The following is a 27,779-nucleotide window of genomic DNA, read 5'->3' as shown; positions in this document are numbered from 1 at the left end:
ACTATCAATATGTAGAATGTCAACACGTGTATGCACATTTTACCAACTCCTTTTGGCATCCCAATAAACAAGCTGACAGTCAATATTCGCTATTCAAGTTTATCTTATTACTTGACCAAACCACAAATTCAGAACACAACACTAAAGCTAATTGTACACCCTGTCCAAAGGTACATAACACACAACAATAACCTACATACAACAGCACCATACAACAGCCTGCTGCTCAGCTTAGACAGCATGCAGTGTGGGGCAGTGGTTGCTGCTGCAGAGATGAGACTAGTCTACATATAACTGCAACAACATTGTAGGCAAGCATACACAGGCTATCTTTGGATTAAGGTCCATTTCAGAACATCAAATATTCCTGGTGAATCACGGCCAATCACATCTGTCAGTGGGATGGCGGTGGTATGTACAGGTCTAGGACACTCCATCCCCATAACTTGGTTCAGCCCCTGTCCCAGTTCCTATCCCATCCCCTGGTCCTTTCCCTGGTTCGGCTCCTGTTCCCCAGGGGAGCCACAGATGACAGCCCTGCAGCGAAGAAACTCTTCCTCCAGCCGACGAATGGAGTCCCCCAGATCAGGACTGGTTCGCTGCACCACCATGTCATAGGCCATCCACGTCAGCTGTACTGGGAAACCACAGGGGAGATGAGGGATGGGGCAGTTGGTGTCAGTATTGGTTCGTACAGAGTATGATTTAAAACACAAGGCAGAATTTATATAATGGATGTGTGTAATTCCCTTTTCTAAATGTAATAAAAAAGGGTTGGTAGTAAATTGAATGGTGGTGGAGTTCTCAGAATAACAATAGGTACATCATACAGATGCTTAATAAAGCTAGTTACCATACCAGATATATTTTCCACGTCTTCAATCATTCTCTCTAAATCCTTGTTCAACTCCATCATCTCTTCGCCCCAGTCCTCTTGATGGTCGCAGGATGAAGGAGAAGCGGCCATCTACAAACCCCATATATTCTCATTAAAATTCGAAACACTAACAACTTTACTGTAATTGTTGCAACCAAAAGCAACCACACTGTAAATGATTCATGAACGTCCCAAAATGATTGGGATAAATGCGTATACGGTAAATAAGTATAAGGTATGGTCATGATAAACTAGTTTATACGTTTTCACAACCGTTTTATTTTGGCGACATTTGATTGACAGGTTCATGTCGTTAGCTAGCTAAATTAACTAACTAACGTTAGCTAGCTGACTGCAAACCGTTGCTAAAATGTATCCAAACAAATTAAGCAGTCTGTGAGCTTGTATCAAGTTTGGTTTAAATAACACAATTTCGAGTACCTTAATAAAATAAACATCTTCTTAGTTATGAATATTTAAAGAAAAAATACTTACAATGCTCTAGCTAGGAGTCTCTTTCTTTTGTCTTGGTTGTTTGTTAGCAAAGGTTGCGCGCGCACTGAGGAACAAATTTGCGGATCGTCATGCCAATAAATAAATTATTACTTCGAACAATTTACATAGTAAAAACATATTTTACTGGAAAAACTGCAGATATGAAAACTTTGGTAACAGATCTGTTATAAAATCTCCCTCGAATTTTATTCTGTGGAAATTGTTAAAAGTAGTCCTTGTGCATAGTTATGTGGTTTGTTAAACTTTCAAATCAATGGTTTTTGTTTGGTATACAATTTAAAGTGATAAATGAGTCTCAGCATAATTCTGTTACCATGGAATTTCGCCGAGACAACTCGAACCCAGACTGTCATGTGCTGGAGCCAATGGCCATTAATTGATAAGCATTTGAAAGTGGATCGCCCAACAAAAATTCCTCATATTCAATAATATATGGGTTGTTCCACCTCAAAAAGCACAAAAAAGAGGATTTCGACCCTGGCAATCTCAGATTGTTCAGAAATCATTTCTGTAGTTAGTAACAGATACGATTAGCATTCCTGAAACATGATTTTGTTTAAATATAATTTGATCTCTGAGAAATTAAGCTAATTGATTGCACTCAAATTTACCATTTTCATTTATAGGATTCAGATAATATTCAATGAATATAGTACTCAATGTCTGATTTGGACCAAACATCTTCCTACCAATGAGAAAGACACGAAGGAATCCCCCAAAATATAAAAAGCCACCCATGGACCCTCACACCAATCCCTCCCCAGCAACCAGTATTCAGTATTGGTTGGCTCTCTATGTTTGACAAGTAGTATGAAGCTGTGGCTTGTAGTATTGCTTCTCCATACTAGGTAATGTATGCCCCTGTGAATCTGGAGATGTATTTTTTTTCCCCTTTTCAGAAAAATTAGTAATTGAAGTTGAATGCATTATTTACCATAAAGTAGGGTGAAAATACAAGGTTTTGACCACTAGATGACACTGATCCTTTGCAACTTAGGGTAGAAAACCGATAGATTTGTCTCATTATGAAAATACACTACATGACCAAAAGTATGTGGATGCTCGTCGAACACCTCATTCCAAAATCATGGGCATGAATATGGAGTTGGTCCCCCTTTGCTGCTATAACAGCTTCCACTCTTCTGGGAAGGCTTTCCACTAGATCAGGATTCCCCAACTGGTGGCCTGCAGGCTAAATTGTTTAATTTTTTTTCTTCTACATTTTCATTGTTGGACATTAATTAAAAGACTGTAAAAACTCCAGGAAATGAGCTCCAAATGATTTTAATTTAAGAAATCTGTTCCCACGTATTCCCACACATAAAAGAGAGACAAGTGATTGTATACAAATGTAAGTAAGGTTTGAAATGATTATGTTTTAGTTAAACATATCTGTTTGAGCTTCTTGCAGTCAATATGCAGTCTACCAACTATTTGTAATTTTAAACTGGGTGGTTCGAGCCCTGAATGCTGATTGGCTGACAGCCGTGGTATATCAGTCCGTATACCACGGGTATGCCAAAACATTTATTTTTACTGCTCTAATTAGGTTGGTAACCAGTTTATAATAGCAACAAGGTACCTTGGGGGTTTGTGGTATATGGCCAGTATACCACGGATAAGGGCTTTGACGGTCCCACGTTGAAAGTCACTGAACTCTTAAGTAAGGCCGGCCATTCTACTGTCAGTGTTTGTCTATGGAGATTGCATGGCGGTGTGCTCGATTTTATACACCTGTCAGCAACGGGTGAGGCTGAAATAGCTGAATCCACTAATTTGAAGGGATGTCCACATACTTTCTTATATACAGTGCATTCGGAATGTATTGAGACCCCTTCCCTTTTACCACATGTTGTTACGTTACAGCTTTATTATAATAATAACAAAGCGAAAACAGGTTTCTAGAAATTAGCTCAAATATATTTACAAAAATACAGAAATACCTTATTTACGTAAGTATTGAGACCCTTTGCTGTGAGACTTGAAATTGTGCTCAGGTGCATCCTGTTTCCATTGATCATCCTTAAAATGTTTCAACAACTTGATTGGAGTCCACCTGTGGTAAATTAAATTGATTGGACATGATTTGGAAAGGCACACACCTGTCTATATAAGGTCCCACAGTTGACAGTGCATGTCAGAGCAATCGGGGGAGAAGGGCCTTGGTCAGGGAGGTGACGAAGAACCTGATGGTCACAATGACAGAGTTCCTCTGTGGAGATGGTCTTCCTTCTGGAAGGATCTCCCATCTCTGCAGCAGACGAAAGCCACTCCTCAGGAGAAGGCACATGACAGCCCACTTGGAGTTTGCCAAAAGGCACCTAAAAGACTCTCAGACCATGAGAAACAAGATTCTCTGGTCTAATAAAACCAAGATTGAACTATTTGGCGTGAATGCCAAGCGTCACATCTGGAGAACCTGGCACCATCCCTACGGTGAAGCATGGTGGTGGAAGCATCATGCTGTGGGAATGTTTATCAGCGGCAAGAACTGGGAGACTAGTCAGGATCGAGGGAAAGATGAACGGAGAAAAGTACAGAGAGATCCTTGATGAAAGCGCTCAGGACCTCAGACTGGGGTGAAGGTTCACCTACCAACAGGACAACGAGCCTAAGCACACAGCCATGACAACGCAGGAGTGACTCGGAATGTCCCTGAGTGGTCCAGCCAGAGCCCGGACTTGAACCCTATCAAACATCTTTGGAGAGACGTGAAAATTGCTGTGCAGCGACGCTCCCCATCCAACCTGACAGAGCTTGAGAGGATCTGCAGAGAAGAATAGGAGAAACTCCCCAAATAGAGATGTGCCAAGCTTGTAATGTTATACCCAAGAAGACTCGAGGCTGTAATCGCTGCCAAAGGTGCTTCAACACAGTCCTGAGTAAAGGATCTGAATACTTTTTTTTATTGGCTGTTATAGTCTTGTCCCATCGCTGCAACTCCCGTACAGACTCGGAAGAGGCGAAGGTCGAGAGCCATGCGTCCTCCGACACACGATCCCGCCAAGCCGCATTGCTTCTTGACACACAGCTCGCTAAACCCGGAAACCAGCCACACCAATGCCTCGACCGAAGTCAGCGTGCATGCCCCCGGCCCGCCACAAGTAGTCGCTAAAGTGCGATTGGACAAGGACATGCCGGCCAAATCCTCCCCTAACCCGGACGATGCTGGGACAATTGTGCACCGCCTCATGGGTCTCCCGGTCACGGCCGGCTGCGACACAGCCTGGGATGGAACCCGGGTCTGTTGTAGTGTCTTAGACCGCTGCACCACTCGGGAGGCCCCTGTTTTACTTTGAATAAATGACAAACATTTCTAAAAAACTGTTTTTGCTTTGTCATTATGGGGTATCGTGTGTAAATTGATGAAGAAAAAAACTAATTTAATCAATTTTAGAATAAGGCTGTAATGTAACAACATTTTGAAAAAGTCAAGGGAACTGAATACTTTCCGAATGCTCTGTAAACGTTAGTTACATGGCATATGCTTTGTGGACTTCACCGGAAAGCGGTTGCTCTCCGGTTTTGTGACGAAACAAAGGTGTGGTTGTATTTATTCTGCCACGGTGTCATCTTATTGTCTCGGCCTATATATCACAGCCGCAAGGCATATGAACTAACCGGTTATAGAGCAAACAATGTAATTATCACAACAAATAGGTTGTAAAATGGCTTTTTTTAGTCTTCCCTAGTGATTGTACCCGCTACTGATTGTGTGGTCATCCTCACAGTTCATGCCAGTCCTCCATGAAAGCAAGTCAGTTTGTCCATCTCTTAGCAACCTAATTATTCAAACCAACTCTACTTGAATAGTCCAACAAGTGGCCACTCTCTGATGCAATCCATATGGTGCAATTCTCATAAAGACTTTTCCTACAAGCCCACAATTTTGATGGAAAAATGGGCTAGGGACTAAAATATTGTGACAACCCTAATAAAACCCAACACCCTTACCATGCACAAAACACTATACAGTGTGTGTTTGGGAATTTTACCATTGAAGACCCTTAGACGCCATAACATTGAAACCATTAGAAGTACTGTAGATTAAAGCTGCCGGGATACTAGGTTCTGTTTGCTCCTAGCAGAACTCGGCTAGGCAAAGCAAATGTCTGTGCCTCGCATACTCCCTTAAAAGACCTTCGCTTGAAAAATGAGAAAAAAACAGCAACATTACTGTTTGTTCCTATTGAGATGCAACAACAAAGCCAGTATACAGTACACTGCCTCATAATCAAGAAATCTTTTAGTCACGTAGTTTTATATCTAACTAAGATGTTTGGTGCAGTATTTCAAGTGAAAAACTGTGCATGAAAACTAGTCGTCTCTCATTGAATGACAGCAAACACTTAGGGTAGTACACTTCAGGTACCGAACTTCGACTTGCCCCAGGAAAACAAATGTATGTACACGAACAGCGTAAAAAGCCCCGTGGAACACCAAAACTAACAAAAGCGTCATAATATATGCTCAAACTGTTTTGACTGGGAAGAATGTGTGGTTAACTTCTTCACCGAGAATAATCTAACAGTACCTAATCCAGACTTTTGAGGGGACTAACCACACACAAAGAGGGGGGGGGGGGGCAAATTGAATTGCTTTCATGGAGGACTAGCTTGAAGTGTGAGGACGATTTGATGTTCTACCCAAAGTTGCAAAGGAAATGTTGTGATGTATTTAAAAAATACATAAAACTAGGGCCGGTTTCCCAAAAGCATAATTTTAAGGCTAAATGCATTGTTGAACCATATGATCCCATTGTTCTAAGATTAATTTAGCCTTAACCTTAAGATGCTTTAAGGAAACCAGGCCCAGCAAAATGGATAAAAGTGTGGTGATATTTATTTTTATTTTTTCAGCTTTATTTAACCAGGTAGGCCAGTTGAGAACAAGTTCTCATTTACAACTGCGACCTGGCCAAGATAAAGCAAAGCAGTGCGACACAAACAACACAGAGTTACACATGGGATAAACAAACGTACAGTCAATAACACAATATATAGCAGGAACAGCGGCATCTACTGGTCAACAACTAGTAATATCACACTACTTTATGGTAAATAAAGCAAGTGACTTCAATTAGTTATTTAAAAACACATTACCAGATTCACAAGGAATACATTACATAGTATGGAGAAGAAATACTCCATGCCGCAGCTTCATACTATTTGTCAAACATAAAGAACTGATACTGTATACTGTTTGTTGGGGTTGGATTGGCATGGGGTGTCGGGGTCCGTGGGTTGCTTTAGACTGCCTTGGGGGGATTCGTCATACTCATTTGTAGGAAGAAGTTTGTTCCAAATTGGACGTTGCTACTATATTTATTTAATATTATCTGAATCCTATACATTTTAAATAGCCAATTTCGGTGCAATCAAATTTCTTGGAGATTTAATAACATTTCAACAAAATAATGTTTCAGGAATGCCAATCTTGCCTTTTTAACCACAGAAACAATTTCAGAACAATCTGATGGTGGGTGTCATGGCTTGCTGAAATGACATGGAACACCTCATACAGAGCATTCGGAAAGTATTCACGCCGTTTGACTTTTTCCACATTTTGTTACGTTACAGCCTTATTCTAAAATGGAGTAAATTGTATTTGTTCCACATCAATCTACACACAATACCCCATAATGACAAAGCAAAAACAGGTTATTAAATATTTTTGAAGAAAAAAAAATAACAAAAATATTACATTTACATAAGTGTTCAGAAACTTTACTCAGTACTGTGTTGAAGCACCTTTGGCAGTGATTACAGCCTCGAGTCTTCTTGGGTATAAAGTTACAAGCTTGGCACACCTGTATTTGGAGGATTATCCCATTCTTCTCTGCAGATCCTCTCAAGCTCTGTCAGGTTGGACGGCGAGTGTCGCTGCACAGCTATTTTCAGGTCTCTCCAGAGATGTTCGATTGGGTTCAAGCCCGGGCTCTGGCTGGGCCACTCAAGGACATTCAGAGACTTGTCCTGAAGCAACTCCTGCGTTGTCTTGGCTGTGTGCTTAGGGCCATTGTCCTGTTGGAAGGTGAACTTTCACCTCAGTCTGAGGTCCTGAGCGCTCTGGAGCAGGTTTTCATCAAGGATCTCTCTGTACTTTGCTTGGTTAATCTTTCTCTCAATCCTGACTAGTCTCACAGTCCCTGCCGCTGAAAAACATCCCCAAAGCATGATGCTGCCACCACCATGCTTCACTGTAGGGATGGTGCCAGGTTTCCTCCAGACGTGACGCTTGGCATTCAGGCCAAAGAGTTCGATCTTGGTTTCATCAGACCAGAGAATCTTGTTTCTCATGGTCTGAGATTCTTTAGGTGCCATTCTACCATAAAGGCCTGATTGGTGGAGTGCTGCAGAGATGGTTGTCCTTCTGAAAGGTTCTCCCATCTCCAAGGACGAACTCTGGAGTTCTGTCAGAGTGACCATTGGGTTCTTGGTCACTTCCCTGACCTAGGCCCTTCTCCCCTGATTGCTCAGTTTGGCCGGGCGGCCAGCTCTTGGAAGAGTCTTGGTGGTTCCAAACTTCTTCCATTTAAGAATGATGGAGGCCACTGTGTTTTTGGGTACCTTCAATGCCGCACACGTTTTTTTGGTACCATTCCCCAGATCTGTGCCTCGACACGATCAAATCTCGACGCTCTACAGACAATTCCTTCAACCTCATGGCTTGGTTTTTTGCTGTGACATACACTGTCAACTGTGGAACCTTATATAGACAGGTGTTTGCCTTTCCAAATCATGTCCAATCAGTTGAATTTACCACAGGTGGAAGTTGTAGAAACATCTCAAGGATGATCAATGGAAATAGGATGCACCTGAGCTCAATTTAGAGTCTCATAGCAAAGGGTCTGAATACTTATGTAAATAAGGTATTTCTGTTTTTTATTTTTTATGCATTTGAAAAAAAAATTAAAAAACTGTTTTTGCTTTGACATTATGGGGTATTGTGTGTAGATTGATTAGGATTTTTATTTTAGAATAAGGCTGTAATGTAACAAAATGTGGAAAAAGGGAAGTGGTCTGAATACTTTTTGAATGCACTGTATATGAAATTGGCCAATGTTTTAATGTCTGTAAAACAATTATTCCATTAAAATGTGAGATATTTTGGCATTGCGGCTATTATTTTCAATGTGATCATTTTATCCAGAGACCCTGGAGGTCCTATACGCACATTTGTCGTGTGAATCGCTGGACTAAAGGAAGTTGTTTGTATGGCTGAATGTAGCATTTTGTGGTCTGTTTCAATACCCAGGAGATAAGCCTGTAAGGTCAAGGTTCAATGTCCACTAGACTATAACACACAGCCCTGCTTTTGTTTGTCCAAAACAAACTCACCTCTATTTTAAAAAGGCAGATAAAAAAAAAAACTACTTCTGTGCGTACTAGGGGCGTCTTGTGGCGTTTCCGTTACTACACCATTAGTTTTAGACCACATCAACACTTCCTACTTCGGCACTCTCTTTGTCTATAGAAGTTGTTGTTCTATTCTGCGAAGGCTTTTCTGAACTTTGAAACCATACGTCTAAAACACCGGGGAAAAAGCAGGTGCACCACCTTGCAACTCCCCGGGGGATTAGCCGTGTGGTTACGGTTAAGGTTATTTAAAACATTTTTTATACAAATTGTCGAAATGGGCGTGGTTTATGACTATGTGGTAGAAGCTAGTGACGGCCTCCCCCTTCGGGCTGAACAGATGCCGCGTGTATGTACTAGTCGGAACTAGGAAACTCTGACATTTCCGACTCGCTATGTTGTTGAACAGGACCCTGGTAAAACTAGCCTAGAAAGTCGTACATTTCAGAGTTTCCTAGTTCCGACTAGAGCGTGAACGCGGCAAGACAGACCTGCGCGTGTGGCCTGTCGCTACTCACTACGTAGGCACAGAGTTTAAACTCTACTGTCTTTGACGTATGTGTCGTTTGCCTGCAACTGGCTTTCACTGTAAAAACATGGCGAGGCTTAGCGAGCATGGGATTCGTCTCAGTTCCGTATGTATTTTTTAAATAAGTTATTTATTGTACAAAAACGGGTTATGAGCTATTGCATTTGTATTCGTTCTTATAGTCTATATTGGTTGTTGACGTTTGTTTTTATTATAAAGAAAATTACTAAATATCGAAGTTGTTGTTTTTTTGCAGATGAGTCCGTCCTTCCTGAATAGTAATTCAACAAGTCATACGTGGCCTTTCAGCGCAGTTGCAGAACTAATAGGTAACAGACAACTTTAATTTTGATACTTTCTGTGTTTTCATTTCCCCTTCTGCTTGAGGTAGGAACGTTGCAAATGTGTGTGCGTAAAAACTTACTGGTGACATGGCTTCCGCGTAAAGAAATACTATAGACGCCATGTCTGTGGTGCGCGCTCTTCATCGACAGTCTATCATCCACCTGTTCTTTTCTCATCGCAATATGTGTCGCATATACTTAACTTTAGTTATAAAATGTAAGTATAATAAATGAAGTCCCATAACTTGGAGGAAAAAGTTCTGCCTTCAGTAACTTTAATATGACATGACGTCGCTTGCCAGGCATGCAGAATATATTTTTCTCGACGCAGTATCAACACCGTAACACCACTTGTAATGCGAGTAGAATGTTTTATATTCATGTTCGTTTTTATCTGTAGATGTGTTTCAACCAGTCAGCGCTGAGAAACCTCCACTCTGTGCATGATCATTGGTTGGAATTGGCAAGTAGGTTGGTGCCGTGTGCATTGTCAGTTGGTTTGTAAACGCCTACGATTTGCATGCTTGGAATAACTCCAAGTGAGGTGTATACTGAAGACTTGCATTTGGTTAAAATAAGCAGTGCTTGACTTGGGCAGGAGTTCGCGTAGCTGGGTACCAGCACCTCAAATTTGCTACTGCTTGAGCTCCTGTTCCTCTTAGAATATTAGCTCAACAGTATTGTGGAGCTCCTGCACCTGAATATAAACAGTACCGGCACCTACTTTAGTCAAGCACTGAAGATGCATACTGGGTGTGTTTGGAACAGATCACTTTTGTCAAGTCGTTGGTCACCACCTTCTAAAGTGTGTTGCGTTATGGGATAAAAATTGTCCGCCTACATGATGATTGCATATACTTTACAAAAACCATGTCATCAGTGGTCATGAAGTTTTGTCTGCCGTGGCCTGCAAATTTCCGCAGTTGCTCTTCAACTTCATCCTGCAGCCATCACCTGAATTGTGGAAGGCAATTGTCAACTAATCATTAGGATGTTTTTGTTTGACCCACACAAACGTGACCAAAGAAGTAACTAAACAAGAACTAACTTTGCTGCGATTCATGTATAGTTGAACATGATATTTGAGTCTCTCTTTCACCAATTGATAGTACAATGTACACACCTATATTTACAGTTTTTGAGTGTGTGATATGGGGATTGGTGACGTATTTATTTTGACATTACATATAACCTTTTAGAAACCATGGCAACACTGACATGTTGCACTGAGCCTTCCTGTTGCAAAACCACATCTGTGTCCGACTTTCGGCTGTCGCAGATGCACCTCCCCAACTTCACTTCTCAACTCAAACAAGCCCATTGTGTTGTGACTTTGATTAAAGGCCCAATGCAGCCGTTTTTATATCAATATGAAATCATTTCTGGGTAGCACTTTAAGTACCTTACTGTAATAGATTTCCATTAAAATAGGCAAAAATAGTTTAAACTATTTCTCAAGCAAGAATTTTGTTAGGACTGTCGGAGTGGTCTGAGTGGAGAGGGAAAACTGAAAACTAGTTGTTATTGGCAGAGAGGTTTAGAATGTTATTGGTCTATTAACCAATTTACCGCCTGGAATGTTTCAAGTTTTGTCACATACACAAATACAGTGAAATGCATTTCTTACAAACTCAAAACCCAGCAATTCAATAGCAATGTAATAATAGGAAAACAAACATGAGAAATAAGAAAATCACAAGTAACTATATACACGGTCAGTTCCAATACCATATTTACAATGTGCATGGATACTGGAGTGATGGAGGTAGATATGTCTAGGGGTAAGGTGACTATGCGACAAGTATCCTAGTGGTTAAGAGCATTGGGCCAGTAACAGAAAGGTTGCTGGTTTGAATCCCCGAGCCGACTATGTGAAAAATCTGTCTGTGCCCTTGAGCAATGCACTTAACCCTAATCGCTCCTGTAAGTCGCTAAACGTGACAAGGCAATAGGATATAAGATACAGTTGAAGAAGGAAGTTTACATACACCTTAGCCAAGTACATTTAAACTCACTTTTTCACAATTCTTGAAAGGGAATTTTCACTAGGATCCAATGTCTTAGGTCAGTTAGGATCACCACTTTATTTTAAGAATGTGAAATGTCAGAATAATAGAATCATTATTTATTTCAGCTTTTATTTATTTCATCACATTCCCAGTGGGTCAGAAGTTTACATACACTCAATTAGTATTTGCTAGCATTGTTTAACTTGGATCAAACGTTTCGGGTAGCCTTCCACAAGCTTCCCATAATAAGTTGGGTGCAATTTGGCCCATTCCTCCTGACAGAGCTGGTGTAACTGAGTCAGGTTTGTAGGCCTCCTTGCTCGCTTACGCTTTTTCAGTTCTGCCCACAAGGTCAGGGTTTTGTTATTGCCACTCCAATACCTTGACTTTGTTGTCCTTAAGCCATTTTGCCACATCTTTGGAGTATGCTTGGGGTCATTGTCCATTTGAAAGACCCATTTGCGACCAAGCTTTAACTTCCTGACTGATGTCTTGATGTTGCTTCAATATATCCACATAATTTTCCAACCTCATGATGCCATCTATTTTGTAAAGTGCACCAGTCCCTCCTGCAGCAAAGCACCCCCGTGCTTCACAGTTGGGATGGTGTTCTTTGGCTTGCAAGCCTCCCCTTTTTCCTCCAAACATAACGATGGTCATTATGGCCAAACAGTTATATTTTAGTTTAATCAGTTTAATCATGATGTCATTGGCATCATTTTCTGGAATTTTCCAAGCTGTTTAAAGGCACAGTCAACTTAGTGTATGTAAACTTGTGACCCACTGGAATTGTGATACAATGAATTATAAGTGAAATAATATGTCTGTAAACAATTGTTGGGAAAATTACTTGTCATGCACAAAGTAGATGTCCTAATTGACTTGCCAAAACTATAGTTTGTTAACAAGACATTTGTGGAGTGGTTGAAAAACTAGTTTTAATGACTCCAACCTAAGTGTATGTAAACTTCCATCTTCAACTGTAAACAGAGTAGCAGCAGCTTGTATGTGTGTGCGTCTTGTGTAGAGTCAGAATAAATGTATGTGCAAATTATGAGTGTGTGTGTGATTGTGTAGGGCCCTGTGAGTGTGCAAAAAACAAAAGATCAATAAAGATGCAATGTTAACTCAGTCTGTGTAGCTATTTATCAATCTTATTGCTTGGGGATAGAAGCTGTTGAAGAGCCTGTTGGTGCCAGACTTGATGCACCGGTACCTCTTGCCGTGCAGAAGCAGAGAGAATAGTCTATGGCTCGGATAGTTGGTGTCTTTAACGATTTCCCTGGGTTTCCTACCACACCGCCTGATATAGATGTCTTGGATGGCAGGGAGCTCAGCCCCAGTGATGTACTATCCACACCACCACCCTCTGTAGCTCCATGCGATCAAAGGCAGTGCAATTGCCATACCAGGCAGTGATGCAGCCATTCAAGATGTTCCCAATGGTACAGCTGTATAACTTTCTGAGGATTTGAGGGCCCATGCCAAACTTTTTCAACCTCTTGAGGGGGAAGAGGCGCTGTCGCACCTTCTTCACGACTGCACGTGTGTTTGCATACTTTTAAGTCTTTAATGATTTGGACACCGAGGACTTTGAAGCTCATGCCGTTTCCTGTAGTCCACGATCAGCTCCTTGGTCTTACTGACGTTGAGGGAGAGGTTATTGTTCTGGCACCACACTGTCCTCCCTGTAGGCTGACTCATCATGTCGTCAGCAAACTTGATGAGGTGTTGGAGTTGTGCGTGGCCACGCAGTCGTGAGTAACCGCAAATACAGGAAGGAACTAAGCACACACCCTTGTGGGGCCCCTGTGTTGAGGGTCAGCGTGGCGGAGGTGATGTTGCCTACCCTCACCACCTGGGGTCGGCCCGTCAAGAAGTTTGGAGGGGACAATGGTGTTGAACGCTGAGCTGTAGTCTATGAACAGCATTCTCAAATACTGTAGGTATTCCTCTTTATCTAGGTGGACAAGGGCAGTGTGGAGAGCAATTGAGATTGCGTCATCTATGGATCTGTTGGAGCGGTATGCAAATTGTTGTGGGTCTAGGGTGTCTGGGATGGTGGAGTTAATGTGTGCCATAACCAGCCTCTCAAAGCACTTAATGATTACAGAACTGAGTGCTACAGGGAGGTAGTCATTGTGGCATGAAGCCTTAGAGTTCTTGGGGACAGGAATGATGGTGGTCATCTTAAAACATGTGGGGATTACAGACTGGAACAAGGAGAGGTTGAAAATGACCATGAATATGCCTGCCAGCTGTTCTGCGCATGCTCTGACAACGCACGCTGGAATATTGTCGGGCCTTGTGGGTGTTGACCTGATTTAAAAACCTTTCTCACGTCGGCCTCCGAGAGCGAGATCGCCCAATCCTCTGGGTTGTTGACGGCCCTCATACGATGTTGTTGTCAAAGCGTGCATAAAATGCATTGAGTTCATCTGGTACAGAGGCAGCGTCGGGCAGATCACGGTTGGGTCTTCCTTTGTGATCCGTAATGGACTGTAGCCCCTGCCGCATGCTGTAATATGCTTCTAATATGATCACAGCTTATTCCTATGTCACCATGGAAAGCCAAAACTCCTGCCCTTGCTGACAAGAAGGTCCTGTGTAAATTGTATTTTCAACCAGTAACTATCAGGAAATAACACTGATCAAATTTGTTAACACTTTTACAGTGTTAGTTTCATCAGCTGTTGCACAATATGATATAAAACACAGGACAATATCATTTGGACTACACAAGGCCTTTGTTATAATAGATAGCAGTTCACCTACTTCACACCTTCTGGTTAGGCTATAGCAGGATTTCCCAAACTGGGAAATAATTACAGTACACCCCTGCTTCAGGATAACTTGGTCAACTGATTTTAATAATTACAGTACACCCCTGTGAAGCACTGTGTGATGTTTACAACTTGTTCTACCTGTGTGATGTTTACAACTTGTTCTACAACAGTTTTTCGTGTAGAAATGGCTTTATACATGCATTTAATGATTGATTGACTGAATTTGTGCTGTGTAGATAATGCATCAGACCCGGGAGTGACAGCCAGGCAGATCTGGATAGATGTGGTGGAGGAGCAACAGCAGCTCTGTCTGGCCTTCACTGACAACGGCAGCGGCATGACCCCCAGCAAACTGCACAAAATGCTCAGGTGAGAAACACATACGTACAGTTGTCTATACACACACACACACACACACACTGCTGTTTGATCGTCCATGATGCAGCCTCTACACACACTGCTATGTGAACTGTTATACTGTAATTAACCATACATAAACGACATATGAGTTACTAACACATAGCGGTCCCTTTTCTTTCATTCACACCATTATTTTCTCTCACTCACGCCCACTCTCCCTCTCTCTCACCTAAACACGTAAACACACACACAATTCTCTTTCTCCCCCTCATTCTATATCACACACACTTTTTCTCTTCACACCAATACAGACACACCTCTCCAACTAACGATGCAATCTCACCCCACCCCTTCTCTTTGTCTGTTCAGTTTTGGTTTCACAGAGAAAGGTTCTGGTAAGGGAAGCCACCAGGCCATCGGTGTCTATGGAAACGGCTTTAAGTCTGGCTCCATGCGTCTGGGTCGTGACGCTCTGATCTTCACTAAGAACGGAGGCTGTCTGACCGTCGGCATGCTGTCTCAGAGCTACCTACAGGCTATAAAGGCACAGGCTGTCATCGTCCCCATAGTGCCCTTCAACCAACAAACCAATATCCTTACACAGAGAGAGGGGGAGAGGGGACCCAATGCAGTATCATTGATGCTTTGGAAATGTTTCCTAAATGTTTGTCATGCCAATAAAGCAATTGAAGTTGAGAGCGAGGATGAGAGACAGAGAGGAAGAGAGACAGACAGAGAGGAAGAGAGAGTACATGCATGTGTGTGAATTATAAGGAGTGAAAGAAAAAGTGTGTGTGTGTGTGTATCCTGCTTGCTCTCCTTAACTATGTCTTACAGATGCTGGTAGTGACTGAGGACTCTGAGGCCAGTCTGAATGCCATCCTGACCCACTCTCTGATCCACACCCAGCAGGAGCTGCTGCAGCACTTTGACTCCATCCTCTCCAAGAAGGGCACCAAGATCCTCATCTGGAACATACGCAGGTCAAGATGCACACACATATGTAACCAGTGTGAAATGGCTAGCTAGTTAACGGTGCACCCTAGTAGCGTTTCCATCTGTGACGTCACTTGCTGTGAGACCTTGAGGTAGTTGTTTCCCTTGCCGCTTTTGTGGTGCGATGGGTAATGATTCATCGAGGGTGACTGCTGTCGATGTATTCAGAGAGTCCCTGCTTCAAGCCCAGGTTGGGGTGAGGAGAGGGATGGAAGCGAAACGGTTACACACACACATTTGTTAGTAATGAAACAGTATTGGGTATCATCTCCGAAAGCAGAAGGGATCAGTGGCCCATTAAAGATTAATTACATATAAGTATTTGATAATTCTATGAAGAAGGAAGCTGACACGAGTAATGAGTTCTACAATATCACGTACAGGAACAAAGATGGTAAGCCGGAGCTGGATTTCGAGACCGATGAGTTTGACATCCGGATGCCAGAGATCCACTCAGAGGAGACCAAGACTAGAGGCAGGAAGAAGAGTTTTCCTGGACCGCAGAGGACTGACCACACCATCCCAGAGATGGACTACTCCCTGAGGGTGAGTGTTAACTAAGAAAAGATGAATTGATGAAGTGATGTGTTACAATGAGAATAAGTGATGAGAGACCGGTTAGGATGGTTAAGAGAAAGTTCACTGTCAACTTTTCAGTCACTTTGCAACTCTATTCACCAGAGGATTGTGACCTTGAATGCAGCATAGCCATACAGAGTGATAAAGGAAGGTGAGAAGGTTTGATGATTTGAATAGGATTCTGAACAGGAAGTCCCCTCAAAAATGTTTTTTTTTTTTTTTTACCTTTTATTTAACATGGCAAGTCAGTTAATAAGAACAAATTGCTATTTACAATGACGGCCTAATCCGGCCAAACCCTAACGACTCTGGGCCAATTGTGCGTCGCCCTATGGGACTCCCGATCATGGCCAGTTGTGATACAGCCTGGAATCAAACCAGGGTCTGTAGTGACGCCTCTAGCACTGAGATGCAGTGCCTCTATCACTCTCACAGGCCTACCTCAGCATCTTGTACCTGAAGCCTCGGACTCAGATCATCCTGCGACAGAAGAAGGTTCAGACCAAGCTGGTTGCCAAGAGCCTGTCACAGATCGAGAATGACGTTTATAAACCCCAATTCAATGTATCCTTCTGTAGAACTAGAATCTGTTTGTTTGTTCAATTCTATCCAAAAACAATTATTGTGTTTATCAGTCTTCTGTAAGTAATATAACTTAATTAGCTTAAATATTGACGATGCAAAGTACTGTGGTCACTTGTACAGGCTTCAGTCTTGGCTTCAGTCTTGTCGTACGCCCATTAACCTTAACCGTTTCTATCAGAAAGACAGGGTTAAGGTCACCTTTGGGTTCAATCGTAAAAACAAAGACCACTATGGCATCATGATGTACCACAAGAACCGCCTCATCAAGTCCTATGAGAAGGTTGGCTACCAGATCAAGGTACAGATGAATTAAAGACTGTAATGTTGATTTTCTGTCAATAACAAACAAGATATATGAGATATTGCATGAGGGTTTGATTTAATAGTTATAGACAATACTGTGCTCCTATCTTCCCTCTCTCCCTCTAAATCTCCCTCTCTACATCTCACTCTGTCTATTTACCGCACTTTCTCCCCACCTCTCCCTCTACTTTTCCTTGACCTATATTTCGCTCTTCTTTTTTCCCTCCCTCTCTGCTTCAGTCATCAGGTCAGAGGGTAGGGGTCGGGGTTATTGGGGTCATTGAGTGCAACTTCCTGAAGCCGGCTCACAACAAGCAAGACTTTGAATACACCAAAGAGTACAGGTAAAACACACACACTCATACACATAAATGAGTCAGTATCATCATGAATCAGAAGAGCTGATTGTCAGATTGACATGCTATTTTAAGTTCTGGATGGGAACCTTCTCACTGTATTTGTGTGGTTTGAAACAGGCTGACCCTGTCTTCCCTGGGGCTGAAGCTCAACGACTACTGGAATGAGATGATGGAGAAAAGGGCGAGAGAACGAGAGTTCCTGGCAGCGGAGAAGAAGAATGAAGAGGAAGATTCAGATGAGGAGGAGGAAGGGGAGGAGTGAGTTTATATGTTTGTCTTTAGGTTGACGTGTGTTGGACATCACAGTGCAAGTACAGGGCTAACATGGATGGCTTGTGGTTAAGAAAGAGGAAATTAAAAGTGTGTGTTTTAACTCGTGTGCCTATAACAAAATGTGCCGCATGTGTTTGTACATGTGTGTAGGAGTCCAGTGTGGCTGCAGTGTGAGGACTGTCTGAAGTGGAGGCGTGTCCCAGAAGGCCACTACAGCTCTACCCCTGAACACTGGAACTGCAGCCAGAACCCCAACACCATGCTCAGGTACGACCTGTCTGTTGTCCTTCTAGAAGGTTCTCCCATCTCCACAGAGTAACTCTAGAGCTCTGTCAGTAACCATCGGATTTTTGGTCACCTCCCTGACCAAGGTCCTTCTCCCCTGTTTGCTCAGTTTGGCCGGGCGGTGAGCTCTAGGAAGTGTCTTGGTGGTTCCAAACTTCTTCCATTTAAGAATGATGGAGTCCACTGTGTTCTTGGGAACCTTCAATGCCGCAGACATGTTTTGGTACCGGTCCCCAGATCTGTCCTTCGACACAATCCTGTCTCGGAGCTCTACGGACAATTTATTCGACCTCATGGCTTGGTTTTTTGCTCTGACATGCACTGTCAACTGTGGGACCTTACATAGACGTGTATGCCTTTCCAAATCATGTCCGATCAATTGAATTTACCACAGGTGGACTTCAATCAAGTTATAAAAACATCTCAAGGATGAACAATGGAAACAGGATGCACCGGAGCTCAATTTCAACTCTCATAGCAAATGGTCTGAATACTTATGGAAATAAGGAATTCAATTTTAAAAAAATTGCAAACATCTCTAAAAACCTGTTTTAAAAAGAGAAAATAATAATATGTATTTGTCACATGCGCCAAATACAACAGGTCATTATGAGGTATTGTCTGTAGATTGCTGAGGGATTACATTTTTTAAATCCATTTTAGAATAAGGCTGTAATGTAACAAAATGTGGAAAAAGTCAAGGGGTCTGAATACTTTCCAAATGCACTGTATGCTTCCCATGCCAAAAAAAACACAATTTAATTGAATTGACACAGACGGAGACAGAGAAATGGAGTCAATGCGTTCAAGTTTTCATGAGTCTGTTTGCATGTGAGGTGGTCTTTGTTCTCATCAACTGTACTTCGTCACCTGACCTGTGGTGTGTATTTCAGAACTTCCTCACCTGACCTGTGGTGTGTATTTCAGAACTTCCTCACCTGACCTGTGGTGTGTATTTCAGAACTTCCTCACCTGACCTGTGGTGTGTATTTCAGGAGCTGCTCTTTGCCAGAGGAAGCCGAGCAGAGTGAAGCAAAGTTAACGCCAAGCTACCCGAAGAAGACCTACAAGAAGTAAATATTCCACCACCCTACCCTACGCTCTCCCCTACCCTACCTCTACTCTTTTCTCTACTCATATTTTAATGTTTGGTTTGTTAAATGTGATACGCCGTGTGTAACGTCCATTTTTATAGTTCACTCCACTACTTGTCATCCCTCTCAGCTCTCTCTCTCTCCATACCACTTTCCACACAGACCTAGTCCCGCCCCCTGTCACTCAAGGAGCGCATTTGTTGTTGCTTGACCACGAGACATTTTCGTTCAGTCTGCATGGTCAATGCAGCACATACAACGATGTTGTTTCCAATTTGATCTTAATATAAATCCACAAGCGTTCTATAATTACAATATTAGTTTTGTGTTTCTTACATCTGCAAACAGGTAGTTTGTATTTCCTTAACAAGTTAAGCTGAATCGTGTTAGCCACTAATGCTAATCTTCTAGTTAGCTGGCCAGCTAACTAGCTAATAAAAGTACTGAGTCAGAGCAAACGTAGCTAGCTAATACAGCCTGATACCAGTACTGGTGGAGGCTTAACTCAGCATGTTGTTTGTGTAACACTATCTTCTAAATCAAAGAGGAATAGGCGAAGCATGAATATGTTGGCTATATGAATAAAGATTTTTAGTAGCCAAAGATTATAGGGTCCCCTAGGAAACACTGAACATCACTTTGGTTCCTACCCTGTCACAATAACTAGGTCCATGCCAAACTACACTGGATTCAAAGTGCCCACTATTTATATTCTAACTATAGAATTATAACAATCATTATATTTCCATGATTCCAAAAGTTCACCCAAGTGTTTTGATCTAAATTGCAATTGCAACATTTGGTTAAAAATAAGGCCTAGTATTTTTGCCCATAGTGTAGAAATGGCAGTGTAGAAATGATCTCAAATGAGTGCACAAAATCATTTTAGGTTGAAGTTGAATTGAACAGTATAAAACAATCAGAATGGAGAAAGACCCATTGAAATCATTTAGAATATATGTGTTGCCACCCTAGGGTCATGCACTACTAATAAAGCAAATGTAGAACTTTTATTAATCAAAACATAAAATACCGTCAAATTTTGGCCATTTATCGCCCAGCCCCACCCTACTCTCTTTTCCACCCTACTCTCTTTTCCACCCTACTCTCTTTTCCACCCTACTCTCTTTTCCACCCTACTCTCTTTTCCACCCTACTCTCTTTTCCACCCTACTCTCTCCTCCACCCTACACCCTACTCTCTCCTCCCTACACCCTACTCTCTTTTCCACCCTACTCTCTCCACCCTACTCTCTCCACCCTACTCTCTCCTCCACCCTCCACCCTACTCTCTTTTCCACCCTACTCTTTCCTCCACCCTACTCTTTCCTCCACTCTACTCTCTCTTCCACCCTACTCTCTCCTCCCTACACCCTACTCTCTTTTCCACCCTACTCTCTCCTCCACCCTACTCTCTCCACCCTACTCTCCTCCACCCTACACCCTACTCTCTTTTCCACCCTACTCTCTTTTCCACCCTACTCTCTTTTCCACCCTACTCTCTTTTCCACCCTACTCTCTTTTCCACCCTACTCTCTTTTCCACCCTACTCTCTTTTCCACCCTACTCTCTTTTCCACCCTACTCTCTTTTCCACCCTACTCTCTCCTCCACCCTACACCCTACTCTTTCCTCCACCCTACTCTTTCCTCCACTCTACTCTCTCTTCCACCCTACTCTCTCCTCCCTACACCCTACTCTCTTTTCCACCCTACTCTCTCCTCCACCCTACTCTCTCCACCCTACTCTCCTCCACCCTACACCCTACTCTCTTTTCCACCCTACTCTCTTTTCCACCCTACTCTCTTTTCCACCCTACTCTCTCCTCCACCCTACTCTCTCCTCCACCCTACTCTCTCCTCCACCCTACTCTCTCCTCCACCCTACTCTCTACTCTCTTTTCCACCCTACTCTCTCCTACACCCTACTCTCTCCTACACCATACTCTCTCCTACACCCTACTCTCTTTTCCACCCTACTCTCTTTTCCACCCTACTCTCTTTTCCACCCTGCTCTCTCCTCCACCCTGCTCTCTCCTCCACCCTGCTCTCTCCTCCACCCTGCTCTCTCCTCCACCCTGCTCTCTCCTCCACCCTACTCTCCTACACCCTGCTCTCTCCTCCACCCTGCTCTCTCCTCCACCCTGCTCTCTCCTCCACCCTGCTCTCTCCTCCACCCTGCTCTCTCCTCCACCCTGCTCTCTCCTCCACCCTGCTCTCTCCTCCACCCTGCTCTCTCCTCCACCCTGCTCTCTCCTCCACCCTGCTCTCTCCTCCACCCTGCTCTCTCCTCCACCCTGCTCTCTCCTCCACCCTGCTCTCTCCTCCACCCTGCTCTCTTTTCCACCCTGCTCTCTTTTCCACCCTGCTCTCTTTTCCACCCTGCTCTCTTTTCCACCCTGCTCTCTTTTCCACCCTGCTCTCTTTTCCACCCTGCTCTCTTTTCCACCCTGCTCTCTTTTCCACCCTGCTCTCTTTTCCACCCTGCTCTCTTTTCCACCCTGCTCTTTCCTCCACCCTACTCTTTCCTCCCTACACCCTACTCTTTCCTCCCTACACCCTACTCTCTTTTCCACCCTACTCTCTCCTCCACCCTACTCTCTCCACCCTACTCTCTCCTCCACCCTACACCCTACTCTCTTTTCCACCCTACTCTCTCCTCCACTCTCCACCCTACTCTCTCCTCCACCCTACACCCTACTCTCTTTTCCACCCTACTCTCTCCTCCACCCTACTCTCTCCTCCACCCTACTCTCTACTCTCTTTTCCACCCTACTCTCTACTCTCTTTTCCACCCTACTCTCTCCTACACCCTACTCTCTCCTACACCCTACTCTCTTTTCCACCCTACTCTCTTTTCCACCCTACTCACTTTTCCACCCTATTCTCTCCTCCACCCTGCTCTCTCCTCCACCCTGCTCTCTCCTCCACCCTGCTCTCTCCTCCACCCTGCTCTCTCCTCCACCCTGCTCTCTCCTCCAACCTACTCTCTCCTCCACCCTGCTCTCTCCTCCACCCTGCTCTCTCCTCCACCCTGCTCTCTCCTCCACCCTGCTCTCTCCTCCACCCTGCTCTCTCCTCCACCCTGCTCTCTCCTCCACCCTGCTCTCTCCTCCACCCTGCTCTCTCCTCCACCCTGCTCTCTCCTCCACCCTGCTCTCTTTTCCACCCTACTCTCTCCTCCACCCTATTCTCACTCCATCCCTCAACTCCAGATGCACAGCCAGTTAACGTCTGCACTGGCACTTTGTTTGATGTCTGTGTGCATGGGTGTGCTCGTTTGTGTGTGGCTAGTGGCTACGCGTGTGTGCATTCAATGCCATGTATTTGCACTCTGTGTGCATGTGTCAGTTTGTGGTTTGCCGTCTGAGTTTTACATTGTTATTCTCGGCATAAGTGTGAGAGATCCGGTGTGGTCAAAACCACAGTGTCAGAGCAGACCTGACTTCCTCCTTCAGTTGAATTTTTTCCTTATATTTATAACAGACAGACCTACTCTACTATGCTTATCTATACTGTACTCAGCCCTGTAGCTCGGTTGTTCCATTCACTTCTGTTTCCACTCTGTGTCTAAAAAGGGACCAAGGCCTGGTCAGAAAACGAGGCCGTCCGCGGAAGCACCATGTCCTCCCCCAAGGCCTGTCTGAACCGGTCCTCCTCCGCCCCCTACCCTCTGATACACTCCTCCCTCTATCTGAGCCGGTCCTCCTTCGCCCCCTACCCCCTGATGCCCCCCTTTCTCTGCTCACAGAGGAGACTGAGGACAGTGAGCTGAATAAGACAGTGGCTACACTGGTGGCCACTTTGGAGGATGAGGAGGACAACATGGCACAGTCCAAGTCTGGGTCAGACACATGCGCACCCACACGTGCATGCAAACGCACATACAGGTAACTGCCCAAATAAAGGAAACACCAACATAAAGTGTCTTAATAGAGTGTTGGGCCCCCACGAGCCGGAACACCTTCAATGCACTATTGCATAGATTCTACGAGTATCTGGAACTCTATTGGAGGGATGTGACGTCATTCTTCCACAAGAAGTTCCATTATTTGGTGTTTGGTTGATGGTGGTGAAAAACGTCTCAGGCGCCACTCCAGAATCTTTCATATCTGTTCATTTGTGTTGATCTGGTGACTGAAAAACACAGACACACCCTTTAAACGGCCTATGCTCCTTTGAGACTCCTCTTTCAAAGTCACTGAGATCTCTTCTAGCCATAGTAGTCAACATAATGGGCAACTGGGCATTTTTATACATAACCCTAAGCATGATGGGATGTTAATTGCATAATTAACACAGGAAACATACATTTGTGGAAGCACCTGCTTTCAATATAATTTGTATCACTCATTTATTCAAGTGTCTCCTTTATTTTTTATGTTACCTGTACATATACACACACACACACACACACACACACACACACACACACACACACACACACACACACACACACACAAAACAAATATAGATAGATACAAACACATTCAGTCTCACTTTCTCTCAGCAGAAACAAGCGTAAGTCAATATGGCCTCCCAGGGACATGGACAAGAGACCACAACCATGGGCGGAGCCACACCCGTTCGCTGATGAGGTCCAAGAGGTGCAACAACCTGGGAAAGACGTCAACAAACCACAGACACTGACTGGACTGACAGACAAGACCAAGGGGGAGAAGGCACTACTGGGGGCCACCAGAGTAGGCCCTTCCCAGCCCAGCTCCAGCCTTGCCTGGCCTCCCTCCCTCCCCTCAGCCCAGACGGTGGTGGTGTCCCCCCTGAGTCGTCCGGAGGGCCCCTGGCCCCGGGCTCTGACCCTTGAGGGGGCTGGGTCAGACAGGGGAGCCCTGGTCCAGAGACTGGCTGGACTGGAGAAGGAGGCTCAGAGGCTGAGGAGGATACTGGGGTCCACTGCACTCCCAGCGACGCCAGACAACGTGGTGATGACAGAGGCTCCCTCTGGGGATAAGGCAGCTGGTGGGATGGGGGTGGAGACACCGGTGGCCATGGTAACCAAACTGGACCAAATGGAGGTAAGTAGTTTTAACTGTGAATTTCCTAAAGGTCTGATTGTTTTACAAGATTAGGGAAATCAAAAGACGTACTCTCCCCATTAGGATACATGAAGAACATTATAAAATGGTTATTTCCAAGCCTTCTTATTGGTTTAAACTTGTATTCTAGCTGTAAATTGTTCTGAATTTAAACTTTTATAGAGAACTCTATCCCATTCCCTCTCGTTTCGCTACAGTGTGAGAGCTCCGCGTCCCCCGGTGGCCCAGGGGTTCCAGGGCTGGTTGTGGATGGCGTCCAGCCCCAGAAAGAACAGCCTGAGCTGGGCAGACTGAGGAGGGAGAAGGCTGACCCCCAGAGCAGGCTGAGACAGACTGACAGCCCAGTGACCAGGGACCAGAGCTCCCGGTGTGTTTACCCACACAGAGACAGAAACACACACACAGAAAGACAGAAATACACACACAATCCATCGGCTCTCTAGCTTTGCATTCTCTTTAACTTTCTACTCTCTGTATTCCCCAGCATTGTGCTGGAGAATCTCCACAAAATCCGAGGGAATGTGGTGGCTCTGCTGTCAGCCATCCTGCCCCACCTGGACCTGCAGGGCATCAGCATGGACACACCAGACGTAGACAGCATCCTGCAGCAGATCATAGACGCCAACTCACTGTCTCCACTCTAGAACCCACTCTCAGTGCTCTAGAACCCAATCTCTGACCGCTAGAAACTCACTCTGACCGCTAGAGAAACTCACTCTCTGACCGCTAGAGAAACTCGCTCTCTGACCGCTAGAGAAACTCGCTCTCTGACCGCTAGAGAAACTCGCTCTCTGACCGCTAGAGAAACTCGCTCTCTGACCGCTAGAGAAACTCGCTCTCTGACCGCTAGAGAAACTCGCTCTCTGACCGCTAGAGAAACTCGCTCTCTGACCGCTAGAGAAACTCGCTCTCTGACCGCTAGAGAAACTCGCTCTCTGACCGCTAGAGAAACTCGCTCTCTGACCGCTAGAGAAACTCGCTCTCTGACCGCTAGAGAAACTCGCTCTCTGACCGCTAGAGAAACTCGCTCTCTGACCGCTAGAGAAACTCGCTCTCTGACCGCTAGAGAAACTCGCTCTCTGACCGCTCCAGAAACTCACTCTCTGACCGCTCCAGAAACTCACTCTCTGACCGCTCCAGAAACTCACTCTCTGACCGCTCCAGAAACTCACTCTCTGACCGCTCCAGAGACTCACTCTCTGACCGCTCCAGAGACTCACTCTCTGACCGCTCCAGAGACTCACTCTCTGACCGCTCCAGAGACTCACTCTCAGTGCTCTAGAACCCACACTCTGACCGCTAGAAACGCACTCTGCACTCTAGAACTCACTCTCTGCATTAGTACTTATTCTCACCAGTCTACAGTCGTGGCCAAAAGTTTTGAGAATGACACAAATATTTATTTTCACAAAGTCTGCTGCCTCAGTTTGTATGATGGCAATTTGCATATACTCCAGAATGTTATGAAGAGTGATCAGATGAATTGCTATTAATTGCAAAGTCCCTATTTGCCATGCAAATGAACTGAATCCCCCAAAAACATATCCACTGCATTTCAGCCCTGCCACAAAAGGACCAGCTGACATCATGTCAGTGATTCTCTCGTTAACACAGGTGTGAGTGTTGACGAGGACAAGGCTGGAGATCACTCTGTCATGCTGATTGAGTTCGAATAACAGACTGGAAGCTTCAAAAGGAGGGGGGTGCTTGGAATCATTGTTCTTCCTCTGCCAACCATGGTTACCTGCAAGGAAACACGTGCCGTCATTTCTTTGCACAAAAAGGACTTCACAGGCAAGGATATTGCTGCCAGTAAGATTGCATCTAAATCAGGAGAGCGGTTCAATTTTTGTGAAGAAGGCTTCAGGGCACCCAAGAAAGTCCAGCAAGCATCAGGACCGTCTCCTAAAGTTGATTCAGCTGCGGGATCGGGGCACCACCAGTACAGAGCTTGTTCAGGGATGGCAGCAGGCAGGTGTGAGTGCATCTGCACGCACAGTGAGGCAAAGACTTTTGGAGGATGGCCTGGTGTCAAGAAGGGCAGCAAAGAAGCCACTTCTTTCCAGGAAAAACATCAGAGACAGACTGATTTTCTGCAAAAGGTACAGGGATTGGACTACTGAGGACTGGGGTAAAGTCATTTTCTCTGATGAATCCCCTTTCCGATTGTTTGGGGCATCCGGAAAAAAAGCTTGTCCAGAGAAGACGAGGTGAGCGCTACCATCAGTCCTGTGTCATGCCAACAGTAAAGCATCCTGAGACCATTCATGTGTCGGGTTGCTTCTCAGCCAAGGGAGTGGGCTCACTCACAATTTTGCCTAAGAACACAGCCATGAATAAAGAAGGGTACCAACACATCCTCCGAGAGCAACTTCTCCCAACCATCCAGGAACAGTTTGGTGCCGAACAATGCCTTTTCCAGCATGATGGAGCACCTTGCCATAAGGCAAAAGTAATAACTAAGTGGCTCGGGGAACAAAACATCGATATTTTGGGTCCATGGCCAGGAAACTCCCCAGACCTTAATCCCATTTGAGAACTTGTGGTCAATCCTCAAGAGGTGGGTGGACAAACAAAAACCCACAAAATCTGACTAACTCCAAGCATTGATTATGCAACAATGGACTGCCGTCAGTCAGGATGTGGCCCAGAAGTTAATTGACAGCATGCCAGGGTAGATTGCAGAGGTCTTGAAAAAGAAGGGTCAACACTGTAAATATTGACTCTTTGCATCAAATTCATGTAATTGTCAATAAAAGCCTTTGACACTTATGAAATGCTTGTAATTATACTTCAGTATTCCATAGTAACATCTGACAAAAATATCTAAAGATACAGAGGCAGTAGACTTTGTGAATTAATATTTGTCATTCTCAAAACTTTTGGACACGACTGTACTGTAGGTAACATGTTTCTTTGCTCATACCAACCTGGAACCCCTGTCTCTAGTGCAATGTCCACAACACATTATCCACACACTGTTTTACATTGTAACGGATTACCCTCCAATAGCTCTAATGACTCTCACATTGCATTATCATGACTGACTGTCACATTGTAAATACTTTATCTCCAATTGACTCTGCCACAGTTCAGATGTGTTATACTGTACTCACTGAGTGTGAGATGTTTTTGAAAAGTTGTAATACTGTACTCCGATCAGCTTGCTATGCTGTAAGTTTTACCTTCACCATATGGGAAGGATCCATATTGGTAATCAGCTGTCTCTGCTTCAATTATCCTTGTGTCATTCAGAGACCATGGCTTGTGTGAGAGAAGCTGAGAAGCATATTACTGTTTGTTTTTCATCATTGCTATTGTTTTTAATATGTGAAATTGTTTTGTCATTTTAATATCTGAAAATGTGCCATGAGAAATTCAAAATACTGTAAGCCTGAACTTAACCAACCCTGTCGTTACAACGTTTTACCGTTTGTTTGCTTGTATATCTTTTTAAAGAAAATCAACCAGA

The 27,779-nt window shown here is 44.1% G+C and overlaps 2 protein-coding genes across 5 annotated transcripts; one reads left to right on the top strand and one right to left on the bottom strand.

Annotated features, from left to right (window-relative positions):
• Positions 1 to 85: 85 nt before the first annotated feature.
• Positions 86 to 9,989, bottom strand: syce3 (synaptonemal complex central element protein 3). 2 transcript variants are annotated; one of them, XM_055927570.1, is made up of 4 exons: positions 9,705 to 9,989; positions 1,373 to 1,436; positions 859 to 967; positions 86 to 637 (listed from the first exon to the last, which is right to left on the bottom strand). In XM_055927570.1, exons 3-4 carry the CDS (start codon positions 965 to 967, stop codon positions 471 to 473), a joined length of 276 nt encoding a protein of 91 aa, XP_055783545.1. In that variant the 5' UTR covers positions 1,373 to 1,436; positions 9,705 to 9,989; the 3' UTR covers positions 86 to 470. The 2 variants fall into 2 exon arrangements, with proteins under 2 accessions (XP_055783545.1, XP_055783543.1); XM_055927568.1 differs by lacking the exon at positions 1,373 to 1,436.
• Positions 8,886 to 27,779, top strand: LOC129858386 (MORC family CW-type zinc finger protein 3-like). Of its 3 annotated transcripts, none has more exons than XM_055927567.1 (16): positions 8,886 to 9,386; positions 9,537 to 9,609; positions 14,656 to 14,788; positions 15,149 to 15,370; positions 15,616 to 15,762; positions 16,159 to 16,321; positions 16,790 to 16,918; positions 17,118 to 17,237; positions 17,483 to 17,586; positions 17,719 to 17,859; positions 18,025 to 18,141; positions 19,155 to 19,232; positions 22,829 to 23,095; positions 23,764 to 24,286; positions 24,505 to 24,674; positions 24,792 to 27,779. In XM_055927567.1, the coding sequence occupies exons 1-16, from the start codon at positions 9,309 to 9,311 to the stop codon at positions 24,949 to 24,951; spliced, it is 2,625 nt and encodes an 874-aa protein (XP_055783542.1). In that variant the 5' UTR covers positions 8,886 to 9,308; the 3' UTR covers positions 24,952 to 27,779. The 3 variants fall into 3 exon arrangements, with proteins under 3 accessions (XP_055783542.1, XP_055783541.1, XP_055783540.1); XM_055927566.1 differs by having other exon boundaries at positions 8,887 to 9,386; positions 22,829 to 23,140; XM_055927565.1 differs by having other exon boundaries at positions 8,887 to 9,386; positions 22,829 to 23,140; positions 23,761 to 24,286.

This window comes from Salvelinus fontinalis, chromosome 6 (assembly GCF_029448725.1).
Source record: "Salvelinus fontinalis isolate EN_2023a chromosome 6, ASM2944872v1, whole genome shotgun sequence".
NCBI classification, from domain to species: Eukaryota; Metazoa; Chordata; class Actinopteri; order Salmoniformes; family Salmonidae; genus Salvelinus; species Salvelinus fontinalis.
Note: the sequence above shows the minus strand (reverse complement) of the source record. Positions and strands in the feature narration are given on the sequence as shown.

Bases quoted from the DNA above. Each gene is read 5' to 3' on its own strand.
- LOC129858386 (XM_055927565.1), top strand. From the start codon at position 9,309: ATGTGTCGTTTGCCTGCAACTGGCTTTCACTGTAAAAACATGGCGAGG. The intron at 9,387-9,536 runs GTATGTATTTTT...GTTTTTTTGCAG, and splicing joins ATGGGATTCGTCTCAGTTCC to ATGAGTCCGTCCTTCCTGAA. The intron at 24,287-24,504 runs GTAAGTAGTTTT...GTTTCGCTACAG, and splicing joins CCAAACTGGACCAAATGGAG to TGTGAGAGCTCCGCGTCCCC.
- syce3 (XM_055927568.1), bottom strand. From the start codon at position 9,746: ATGGCGTCTATAGTATTTCTTTACGCGGAAGCCATGTCACCA. The intron at 968-9,704 runs GTAAGTTTTTAC...TGGGGTTTGTAG, and splicing joins ACGCGGAAGCCATGTCACCA to ATGGCCGCTTCTCCTTCATC. The intron at 638-858 runs GTATGGTAACTA...GTGGTTTCCCAG, and splicing joins AGACGTGGAAAATATATCTG to TACAGCTGACGTGGATGGCC.